Source organism: Muntiacus reevesi, chromosome 1 (assembly GCF_963930625.1).
Source record: "Muntiacus reevesi chromosome 1, mMunRee1.1, whole genome shotgun sequence".
NCBI lineage: Eukaryota > Metazoa > Chordata > Mammalia > Artiodactyla > Cervidae > Muntiacus > Muntiacus reevesi.
The window spans coordinates 103,946,910-103,959,764 of record NC_089249.1 but is presented as its reverse complement, the minus strand read 5'-3'; the positions used below and the strand labels follow the sequence as shown (position 1 = coordinate 103,959,764).

The following is a 12,855-nucleotide window of genomic DNA, read 5'->3' as shown; positions in this document are numbered from 1 at the left end:
AAGGGCCTCTTGATGAAAGTGAAAGAGGAGAGTGAAAAAGTTGGCTTAAAACTCAACATTCAGAAGAGTAAGATCATGGCATCTGGTCCCATCACTTCATGGGAAATAGATGGGGAAACAGTGGAAACAGTGACAGACTTAATTTTTTTAGGCTACAAAATCACTGCAGATGGTGATTGCAGCCATGAAATTAAAAGACACTTGCTCCTTGGAAGAAAAGTTATGACCAACCTAGACAGCATATTAAAAAGCAGAGACATTACTTTGCCAGCAAAGGTCTGTCTAGTCAAAGCTATGGTTTTTCCCGTAGTCATATATGCCTATGAGTGTTGGACTATAAAGAAAGCTGAGCCCTGAAGAATTGATGCTTTTGAACTGTGGTGTTGGAAAAGACTCTTGAGAGTCCCTTGGACTGCAAGGAGATCAAACCAGTCCATCCTAAAGGAAATCAGTTTTGGATATTCATTGGAAGGACTGATGCTGAAGCTGAAACGCCAATACTTTGATCACCTGATGAGAAGAACTGACTCAGTTGAAAAGACCCTGGTGCGGGGAATTATTGATGGTGAGAGGAGTTGGGGATGACAGAGGATGAGATGGCTGGATGGCATCACTGACTCGATGGGCATGAGTTTGAGTAAACTCTGGGATCTGGCAATGGACAGGAAGGCCTGGTGTGCTGCAGTCCATGGGGTCACAAAGAGTTGGACACGACTGAGCAATTGAACTGAACTGAACTGAACTGGTAGTTAAAGAATAAGGATCAAAAGAAGGAAAATTCTTCAATGAAGAGATGAAAGAAAGAGATGAAGTGTTTGGAGAGGAGGCAACAATTATTTTCTTAAGAAATTCCATTTACATAATTTTTCCCTTTCTGGACATCAGGAGATAAGTTAATTATTCCCTCAGTTGATGTATTATCATCACTGCTCAAAGTAAGAGTCTTTTTTTATTTTTTCTTTTTTTTTTTTTTCTGTTTCTCATTCCTGTTCCTTCTTCCCACAGGCAGACATTTTTTATTGTATTCAACATGTACCTTTTGGTTTGTACATGTTCTTGTAAAATGCATGTGTTTTTGCTTGCATTTAATTTATATAAATAATATCATGCTTTATGTTTATATTTACTTTAAAATTTTCTTTTACTCAGGACCATATATTGAAGATTCTTCATCCATGTACTCTGTGGGCTTCCCATGTAGCTCAGCTGGTAAAGAATCTGACTGCAATGTGGGAGACCTGGCTTCGATCCCTGGGTTGGGAAGATCCCCTGGAGAATAGAATGGCTACCCACTCCAGTATTCTGGCCTGGAGAATTCCATTGATTTTATAGTTCACGGGGGTCACAAAGAATTGGACACAACTGAAAGGAGATCAGTCCTGGGTGTTCATTGGAAGGACTGATGTTGAAGCTGAAACTCCAGTACTTTGGCCACCTGATGCGGAGAGCTGACTCATTGGAAAAGACCCTGATGCTGGGAGGGATTGGGGGCAGGAGGAGAAGGGGACGACAGAGGATGAGATGGCTGGATGGCATCACTGACTCGATGGGCATGAGTTTGAGTAGACTCTGGGAGTTTGTGATGGACAGAGAGGCCTGGCTGCGATTCATGGAGTCTCAAAGAGTCGGACACAACTGAGCGACTGAACTGAACTGAACTGAACTGAATGACTTTCACATGTACTCTGTGTGGTGGCTTCCCTGTTGGCTCAGTGGAAAAGAATCCTCCTGCAGTGCAGGACATGTGGGTTCAATTCTGGGTCAGGAAGATCCCCTGCAGAAAGGAATGACTACCCACTCCAGTATTCCTGCCTGGGAAATTCCACGAACAGAGGAGCCTGGTGGGCTACAGTCCATGGGGACCCACGAGAGTCAGACATGACTTAGGGACTAGAGCAACAACAACATGTACCAGGTGTTTATTTAGTTCCTTGCTTCCAACGACCATACAGTGTGTACATTTTCCTTATGATACATTTACTTAACGATGAATAATTTCCTCTACGCAGTCTTTCAGTGACATGCACCCAGATTACCTCTAGTTACCTCACTCCAAAGGGTGCCGAAGTCATTGTTCATGTATGTGATCCTTAAGAACCTGTGTAAGAATCTCTTTGGACTCTCTAACTTTACTCCAGGAGTAGAATTGTTGGTGACAAGGCTAGAATATATTTAACACACTCTTGTCTGGGGGTTGGTAGCCACTTTTTCTTACATGTAAAGTTGGTGTTGTCATTATCATCACCATTTAACAGCTGAATAAATGGAAAGATCAGATTTTGAGCTGGGTAGAATCACTCAGTGAGTAAAGAGTGACACTTTCTCTTCTGACTACAGTGTTCTCTACTCTTTGCATCATGTCCCATTGCCTCTGCAAGCTTGTCTTATCCTGAAACGGGGAAGTGGGTTAGATTTGTTTAGTACGTTTCCTGTGGACTGTCTAACGTTCCCTCATTTGTGATTATACTGTAATTAGCAAGGTTAGAGAAGGGAGATATAGTGATCCCTTTTGGATGAAGGCAACTCTAACTGATCTCATTTAACTCTTTCCTGGTGTACTAGAAGTAATGCCTCTGTATTATAATCAGGGGCAGTCAAACTCAGGCAACTTGTTGGCAAAGGTCTTAAGGTGAGTTTTTAAGATAATTAAGATGACTGACTTCTGAAGATCTGTCAAAAAAGAGTGATAACCTATTAAATTAGTACCCCTTGTATATGAGACACATGGAAAGCCTGACACCACAGGTTGTGAGGGGGAGACTAGGTTTAAATCTACTGGGAAAAGAAAAGAGAATAAAGCCATCTTATGATAGAGGTCTCAGAAGTATTTCATAAATACTTAGTGATAATAATCTGAGTGTTAGAGCGATTAGATTTTGTAGCTGACTCAGTCATTTTGTATGTATTGTTTTAATGTTATTCCGCACAGACCTGCCACATTCTTCTGATACTGCGCGTGGCAGCCCCACTGAGCCCACTGCAACACCTCTCTTATCAAGGCGAGGTCTCAGCCCCTAAGGAAACCTGATACAGTCATTCCAGACATTCCTAGTGGACATTTCTATCTTTAAAAGGGACTTTGAATTTCATGCTAAATCAAAGACTCCTCTCGCCAGGAAGAACGCATCTTATAATTCACCAGTGAGACTTCAAGAGCAATGATTCAATCTCAATGCAGGGAGAGGGAGGAGAAGGCTTCTTTTAGAGTCCCCAGGGATTCAGGTGTGTGTATTTGGGGAGTTGAAGGTTTTAAACACTGTAATCCTTTTCCCAAGAGATTCTTATCCCGAACTCAATGGTTTTTATTCATCCATGTAATTTAGGAAAATTTCCTCTTACTCTTTGGACAATAGCAGCGTCACCAGTCACTTGAGCAGATGTCTTGTACAGAACTTGTAAAACAAACACTAGGAAACTAGGAGTAGGGATAGGACAGGTTAGAATTTCAGAAAAAAAATTTCTCTTAAGTTCTCTCAATTGCCATGATATTTTTATTTTTCAAAAAGTCCACTGGAAAAACTGAACTAATTTTAGGCTAGAGGCCTGGGTAGTAATTATGCTTTTTACTCTAAGCAGTCTTATGTATTTGGGCACATGATGGCGGGCTTTAGTTAGACTAGACAAATGCCAAGATCTTGTCCAGTTCATAAGCTGTTAAAGTATTAAGCCTAGAGGAAAAATCAAATTACAATAGGAACTTAGAGTATCATGCCTCTGCTTGCCCTCACCTTTTAATTTTTTGGATCAAGTACATAAAATAATGTTTTTTGTCATCTTGACATTTCTTTTTATAATTTAATATTCCCCAGAACAGAACTATTGATACCTATGGAGGCACTGTGCTAAGAAGCAGATCAGGCCATGGGGATATGGTCCTGGGCCCTTTTGGACTCTTTTGGGGAACAGTGGTTTTCATACTTTAGCAGCATCACAATCACACAGATTGCTAAGTTCCGCCCCCAGAATTGCTGATTCAGGAGATCTGGGGCAGGATATGAAAACTTTATTTCTAACAAAGTTTCAGGTGATGTGTTGCTGCTGGTCTGGGACTACAGTGTTCTAGAATATCATTTACCCAGTGTTGAGGCAGTGATCTGATCCCTCCATGTCAACCTTGTCCCCAGGTTACAATGGGTGATGGGCAGTCTTTGCGATGATATCGTGACCTTCTAGTTCAGATTCCAGAAGACTATTTTCCAGTAAAAATCACCACACACACACCATCAACACAGAAAATGGAGAATAGGGCAAATTCAAGTACAGTCACTCAATTTCTCCACTCTTCCTCTCTTCATGGTTCTAAACTGTAGACAGTCTGATTTGCAATTTGGCCAAAAATTATTTTAAATGTTTGGTGTATTTTGGATGGTGTCTCATCAGTTTATAGAAGAATTCAACAGAAATGTCACAAATCAGAGTTCAGATATGTTCTCCCTCTCTCTCTGTATTTACTGAGCATTTTCTGTTTACTGTGAAAGGTGTTATGAATTCTACTTGCAGGATCTTATGTAACCCTTGAGACAATCCTATTAGATGAGTGGTTTTTTATCCTAATTCATAGATGGGAAAAGCTTTACCTAGAGAGACAAAGTGACTTCCCACAGGCTACTCAAAAAAGAAGTGGTGGAATCAAGATTTGCAGTAGCATCTTGCTTCCAAATATATAATTCTGGAAAAATGAAACACTCCACCATTTACATTCTATAAAATGGGTCCTGCTGCCCAAAGATAATGTGGGAATTAATGAGACAGTATACTGGTCAGGGGCCACAGAGAAAGGATACATTATGCCTACAGGATACTACACTTTGTAATATTTTAGAAGTTACTCTATTTTCTACAACAAATCAAATGGCTACGTTCTATAAACTTATCATCTCTTTTGCTTTCTTTGTATGTCTGATCCTTAAAGAATTATTTTTATATACTTCTCAAAATGGTCATGCATTCCTTTTTCTTGCTGATATTAAATGGAACTACTCAAAATTACTTTATTTCTAATGTGCAACCAATCCTAAAGGCAGATGTTCTGAGGTCACCAGAGACCTTAGTTCACTTAGAATTCGAGTTCCACTCCAGTCCTGCTGCTGCTATCTGTGGTTCTGGTGGTCACTGTTTCCTGCATTTAACATTGGATGGTGTTGAACTTCATCAGAGGGACTCCAGTTTATCTCCACCACAATATAGGATGGATGATTTTCATTTCCACAAACCCAGACTTGAGAGAAATCCATAAATATTTTTCAAGGATGCAGGAAAAATGATTCCCCGCCTTTTTTCTCCCTAATTACAACAACTATAATAATGAACAGAATGTTTGTTGTCTTACTCACCAGTAGCAGATAAGATAGACTGTGGGTTATAAGCAATTCACAGGAAACTCGCTGTAACTCCACCTTTTTACTCTCAATCAGGAAAGCATTTCAGAAAGCAAGTGAGTAAGCCTGATGATCATCATAGGCCTTATCTGCAATCTAATCTATTTTTTAAAAAATCATCTCCAAAGAGCAGCACTTTACCTGATCGCCACTCTGGTTGAGAACCACAGGATGAGATGATTTTCAGATCTCTTCCAACACAAACATCTCCTTTAATGGCCTTGAAACTTTTGTCCAGTAGACTTTCACAGTGGTCTTTCTGGATTGATTGCTTGGAAGACAAGTTACACGGCACCATTACTTCTAAATTCTGTTCAGTTTGCTAATCTAAAAGGAAAAGTTGTTGTAGCAATTCTTTGAAAAAATTTAAGAACATCCCTGAGAAGAAAATTGCCAATTTCATCACTGCTCTTGCAGGATCCTGAGAGGCATGGAAAATGTCAGGCTGCCAGTGTCATCTGGCTTAAGAAGATTTTCATCTGAAGCAAAGATGGCCTTGGTCCCGGTTTGGAGGAAAAGACGGAACCCACAGATTCCTAGGAGGCCAAATCCTTTAAGTGGAAAATTTTTCAGGTTGAAGCTATCTACTTTCATTTTCACATTCAGCATTTCTCCCTACTTGTTTATTTCCCTTTGGGTTTTTAAAAAACGTACTTAGGAAATTTATAGAAAATATATTTAACTTCCATAAGGACATTGAAATTTTTGTTATAACTTTCTTTTTAAACATTTTAACCACTTAGTATTTATTATATTTCTTCTGGCACAAAGTCTTCAAAAACAGGATATTCTCCTTAAGTTCTATTTTAGCTATAATGTGGCAAATCACAGGCAGGCTTTTTTAATTTTTTATATGAAAGCTTTGGAATTTCCACAGCTTATGTTCCAAGCCAACAAAAATATACAGGGGGAATTTTGAATTCAGTTGATTTACTTCACAACATTACTTCTTACAAATATAGTTCCTAATCAGGGCAGTGAACTTTTAAGTGTGATTTGGAAATGGAAAGTTTGTTCTGTGAAATCAGAAGCAAAAAGGATAAAAATAGTTTGCTTCTGACGATACCACATCCCAGGAAAAGGTAGTGCCTTCGTTATCTCCAAGGCTTTCCTGGACAGCCAAAAAAGGTCCAGGAAGACCAAAAAAAGTCCACGGTTGAGCTGAACTGTGCTAGCAGAGAGGGCACTTAAACAGGGAATCAGAAACTTCACTTCTAGTCCTAGCTTTCCTATTACCTAGCTGTGTGTTTTTGAGGAGGTCAGTTTACCTCTCAGATCCTCAGTTTCTTCCTCCATCTAATGAAGATAAAAATACTCACCCTGAGCATTGTTAGAAGGCTCACATGAGACAAAACATATTAAAGAATTAACAAAAATTAGAAAGCACTTTACAAATATGAGGTATCTTTATAAAATCTTTCCATAATTCAAATAACTTTTGAACATGGAAGTTTTAAATTGGATAAGATGGTAAGACTAATAGGAGCATTTTAGCTCATCAGGATATGATATTTCTTTCATTGGTACTTATTGGTACTGAATAAGTTAAAGAGCCCTTCTTACTACTAAGAGTGTCATTTGCCTCAGATGTGTTAGAAAAAGTGAGCGACTTTAGCTCCAGGGAGACCCATAACAAATTGATCACTTGGAAGTCCTAAAAGAGACTTGCTACGAACGTGGTGGTTACGAAACCAGCTGAGAAAAGTATGCCTGAATCTTCTCAGGATCCAACCAGAGCAGCATCAGAATGCTTAGAATTTTGAAATGGACAATGAGGGGATCGCCGAAGTTAGACTAGAAAGGATGGATAACGCAGAAACAAAATCTTAACATTGGAGGGCACCTTAATGGTCACCCAGTTGGATATCTCATAGAAGCAAAACTTGACCTCTATCACATTTTTAGGAGGTGTCACCCAACCTTGCTTGACAACTTACAGTGACTAGGAGTTGGTTAATTCCTAAGGAGACCCATTCCACTGCTGAATAGATTTGGCAATTAGAATGTCCTTCTTCACAGTGAACTTAATAGGGTTGTTTCTTAATATTGCGCATGTTAAGTCACGTCAGTTGTGTCTAACTCTGTGCAAACTTATAGACTGTAGCCCAGCAGGCGCCTCTGTCCATGGGATTCTCCAGGCAAGAATACTGGAGTGGATTGCCATGCCCTCCTCCAGGGGATCTTCCCCATCCAGGGGTCGAACCCACAGTTCTTATGTCTCCTGAACTGGCAGGTTCTTTACAACTAGTGCTACCTGTGAAGCCCATATTTTAATATTGTTACATGCTTTTTACCCAGCACTTTGCTATTTACATTTAAAAAGATTTCACACCATCACTTTTTATTTGATAATCATAAAAATCATGTGAACCACTTGAAATACTGTTATCCTTATTTGAGCATGTGTAAATAAAGGTGTTCCTTGGAAGAAAAGCTATGATTAACCTAAACAGCATATTAAAAAAACCAGACATTACTTTGCCTACAAAGGTCCGTGTAGTCAAAGCTATGGTTTTAACCAGTAGTGATGTATGTATGTGAGAGCTGAACCATAAAGAAGGCTGACACTGAAGAACTGATGTTTTTGAACTGCAGTGTTGGAGAAGACTCTTGAGAGTCTCTTAGACTGCAAGGAGATCCAACCAGTACATCCTAAAGGAAATGAGTCCTAAGTATTCATTGGAAGGACTGATTCTAAAGCTGAAGCTCCAATACTTTGGTCACCTGATGCAAAGACGTGACTCATTAGAAGAGACAATGATGCTGGGAAAGATTGAAGGTGAGAGGAGAAGAGGAGTTGGATGGCATCACCGATTCAATGAACATGAGTTTGAGTAAGCTCTGGGAGATGGTCAAAGACAGGGAAGCCTGGCATGTTGCAGTCCATGGGGTCACAAAGAGTTGGACGTGACTGAACAACAACAACAAACAAAAACGCAGGCTTCCCTGATGCCTCAGTGGTAAACAATTCACCTGCAATGAAGGAGCTGCAAGAGATGTGGGTTCAATCTCTGGGTCAGGAAGATCCCCTGAAGAAGGGCGTGGCAATCCACTCTAGTATTCTTGCCTGGAGAATTCCATGGACAGAGGAGCCTGGCAGGCTATAGTCCAAAGGATTGCACAGAGTCGGACACGACAGAATCGATTTAGCATGCACTCATGCAAACAAAATTGCAGAAAGGTTAGCTATGTTTGTGCAAGGTTGCACAATTCCTAGATGGAGCAGTGGATTTGAATTCAGGACTAATGAGATCCGACTCAAGCTCTCTTTCAAACTATTGTTTGTTTATTCAGTATTGATTTACTTAGTCACTACTATTTACTGGTCACTATATTAAGTGCTGAGGATCTTCTGGTGAACAGGACACACACACTCCTGGTCTTCCTGCAGCTAATAATCTAGCAATTACCTACCCAAAAGCTCTACACTTAGCCTTTGATATAACACAGAGCAGCAAGTATATTCCTTCCTCTGCACATCAGCCATTCAATTATCACATGATTTTGTGTGTCTCTTATCCAAACTAAATATCCAATTCTTTCAACAACTCCTACCAGGCCAGGGATTTTGGAGTCATTTGTCAGCCTTATCACTTTTTTCTGGACACCCTCTATTTTGTCAGCCTCTCACATAAGGACTAGAACCTTGAACTGACACCTCTGCTCCCAATATGGTCTTAGAGACCATGACCTCAGACGACATGAAGGTTGAATGCTATGAATACACCTTGAGGTTATCAATATCTATTTTGGTTTCTCATGGCACTGTTGGCATGTGATTCACTAAAACCATCAGACAATCTTCCTATGATAACTATCAAGGCAAATCTCTTCCATATTTTACTCAAGACTTTGATGTTCACATTTATGCAGGACTTTAATGCATTCCCATTAAATTTCACTCCATCATCTGGACAAATTGTTACATCTTTTAGGATCATCCTTATCTTGATTCTGTCATTTCTAAGGTTAGCTATCTTTCTCTTGCATTATGAATGCTAGATAATCGTATGTCAATGATAAAAACAGTGCAGATGAGGCTAAATGGTTAATGATAAAAACATCTCCTAAGTTAATGATGAAAATCTTGAACTGAACAATTTCATACACAGAACACAGTAACAGTCTATCCAGTCTCGATATTTTAAGCTTATAGTTGAATTTCTGTTAGCTCATTCATTTTGTAAATTTTAATGAATACCTTATTCGAAGCTAGATGCGATGATGGAAAATGAAATTACCTGAGTTTTGTCAGTTAGGAACAATCAACATGTTAAAAGGTAAAGTGCTTCACAACCAGTGTGCTCTAGTGGAAAGGTCACAGAAGAGAATACAGTCAGCTCAACCTGAGAGGAGCAGGTAGGACCTGAAATGGCATCCAACTCAAAGATACCATGAGGGACTTTTGCTGAAACAACTATGAACTAATTCAATAGATTAGATATTTCCCCAGTGTTCCAAGTTTAGAACCCTATTTAAGTGTGAAACAGAAGTTTTTTGCAATAACTTGTTCTTGGTGATCCCATTTTGGGATCCTATTATTTCCTTTCATCTTTACATTCCAGAGAAAAACCTTGAAATTCCGTAATTCTCTTTCTATCTCTTCTGAGTTAAGCAGTCAACGTACATGGTTCTGATCATCTTCTTCCATGACATGAGCTTGTAAAGGACCTGTAGAGTACCTGCTCATCAGCTAATTTTGCCTGAAGCTACTTTTCTGATCCTTAGCTCTTTGGCAGACGAAGTCACACTTACATGTTATTACAGTCACTAGCTGCTTCTACTTCTTTTCCCTCCTTATCCTTGAATGGGAGCCTCATCTGCACCCAAGAGGAGGTCCAGAACCTCTCCAGCCATGAGGAACAGTTATTAGTTCCAAATCTCAGTTATGGTCTTCCTCTGTCAAAAGGCACAGGGCTGTTTATTGTACACATCCCTGGGAGTTAGTGAACTTGGGATTTTTTTTTTTTTTTTTTTTTTGGTAGAATCCAACATTTTTTCTCATGCAGTAGTTACATATTATTTCTAACCTTTTGGGAGCTTCTTTTCCAAATTTTAATTTAAACTATTTATAGTTGCACTTTTTTTGGTAATCACTAAGTGTAAACCATGCATTAGACATTGGGAAGGCAGAAGTAGATACATTGATGAACAAGAACTGGTCAGGGACCATGATAAGAATTGATGATCCGATGAAGGAGAAAGACCTGCACATGTATGATACAAGGAAGTGGTTGTTCCAGTTTCTTTCTGATGGGGAAGCTTTTGCAAAAACGTATGTATGTGTGTGCAAGGCAAAAACAGCTATTAAAAAATATCCTTTAAGTCATTTTATTGGAGGGGAAAAAGAGCATAAAATTATTGTCCTCATCTCTTATGTAAGAAAAACAAATTATTTTTCATGTTTTTACTTTTTAAGTCTCATAGTCTAAGAGATTTACCATTTCAGAGGAATTCCATATATTTGCATTTAAGGCTCTCAATTATCCAGCGACTGAACCGAGAATTGGTAACTTTTCTAAAACAAAAGAAGAAAATTATTTCTCTTCTTCGTGTAGGATTCCTTCATTCTCTACTCAAGAAAATCGTTTCAGAACTTGATGTTTGTTGTCCAAAAACCTATTTTGTGAATGAAATGTATAAAACTCAGAAGCTATGCTGTCTCCCTTCTTAAAAATAATACATCAAAAGAAAGGATCTTTTCCTTTTCCTTGCATGAGAAAATGTAGTCTCTGTTTTAGAATTGCAAATATATCTTCATAATGGAGAAAAATCAGTTCACATGACATAGTGCTTGTTCAGCCACTTCAAGAACTAGAGTATAATTTCCTATTTCTCTGACTCTCCTCTCCCCTGTTGGATTCAGAAAGCCTCACTCTGAAACAAGCATTAGCATTTATGTATCAAGCAAGATATTCTTTTGAAATTGAAAACAAGAAAAAGTTTTAATTTTATAGACTTGGAAGTGTTTTCTTTTCCTATGATGGAGAGAGCAGTTTCAGTACTGAGTGCAACAGAAGGGGTTAATGCTGGACTTGGCTGGGAGTCAGTTAAACTTTTTTTCTGGCTCTGCTCCAGGTTTCCCCTTGAAGGGATTTCCCTCCGCCTCTGCAACAAGACACTTTATAAAGAGCTGACTTTCTATTTCATTCCTTACCAAACCTCACTGGTTTTAGGAGCTCAAGACCCTTCCCAGGAACCTTCAGGAGGGACAGAAAGAAGCTTGTTTTGGAATCATTTTCTCATAAGAGCAACAACTTAAAATGTTTAGGAAGATGTTTGTGATCTTTGGAGCCTCAGATATACTTTGGATGGTGTTTGCAGTTTGTAAGTTCTTCTTGATTTGTTCCAAATGCTAGCATTCCATTTTAGCCCTGACTTTGGCTTCAGTCAGTTTTGTTATGATAGTAAAGATAGGCAGAAGGATTTTTAAAGAGTGGGAAAACTTAATTTAACCTAATTTTTAATATACTACTGACTATTGCTATTAATTTATATCATTATATTGTTATAGTCAGAGCAGCAAAGTTGATATTTTTTGGATTTTTGCAATGTTGCCTGAGTAATTGGATTCTGTCTCTAGGAAGGTCTGTCTCTTTAGCTTCCTGTACTTGATAATGAGATCAAACTTGGCTAGTGACAAAACAACTGATAAATGGGCATCAAGGTCAGAAGTGAAAGTTCTCCTGAGGGAACATAATTTCAATACCTTCCTTTGGCAGGGACTCCAGTGCTGCCTTGCATTACTTAGAAGCAGTTTAGGGAAGAGATCAGCCAGATTTGGGTGTTATACTAGAACAAAGGAGTAGAATATTAAACAAACGAGTGGTAAGCTTGTTTTTCTCTTTTTGCTTTCATAGCTCAAGCTTCCCAAATCGACATATTCCCAAGTGAACCTGAAATATTTGCTCAGATTGGTGACTCTGTCTCACTGACTTGCAACACAGCAAGCTGTGAGTCCCCATCATTTTCTTGGAGAACTCAGATGGACAGTCCACTGAATGGGAAGGTGAGAAATGAAGGGACCACATCCACGCTGACCATGGATCCTGTTAGTTTCGGGAATGAACACCAATACCTGTGCACAGCGATTTGCGGGGCTATGAAACTGGAGAAAGCAATCCAAGTGAAGATCTACTGTGAGTACTTCAGATAATGTTTGATTTTCTCTCCATTTTGCTTTAAAATAAGTTTTTTAAAAGAATTAGTTCAGTTCAGTCACTCAGTCATGTCCGACTCTGCGAACGCATGGACTGCAGCACGCCAGGCGTCCCTGTCTGTCACCAGCTCCCGGAGCTTGCTCAAACTCATGTTCACCGAGTCAGTGATAAAATGACAGTTTTTTTTTTTTTTTTTTTTTTTTAATAATTAAAGGGATAGTTTTAAGAGAAAAAAATTAAAAAGGATATTCGTGTCCAGATTCTTGGCTGGGCGACATACTGCAGCAAGAAATCTAGAAGACAGCTGAATCTCCCAC

General features: G+C 39.1%; 1 protein-coding gene across 1 annotated transcript in view; it reads left to right on the top strand.

Annotated features, from left to right (window-relative positions):
• VCAM1 (vascular cell adhesion molecule 1) overlaps window positions 1–12,855 on the top strand; it is a 61,223-nt gene that overhangs the window by 26,954 nt on the left and 21,414 nt on the right. The window contains 1 exon segment of the mRNA XM_065907946.1: window positions 12,245–12,517. Coding sequence (XP_065764018.1) covers window positions 12,245–12,517 — 273 coding nt within the window.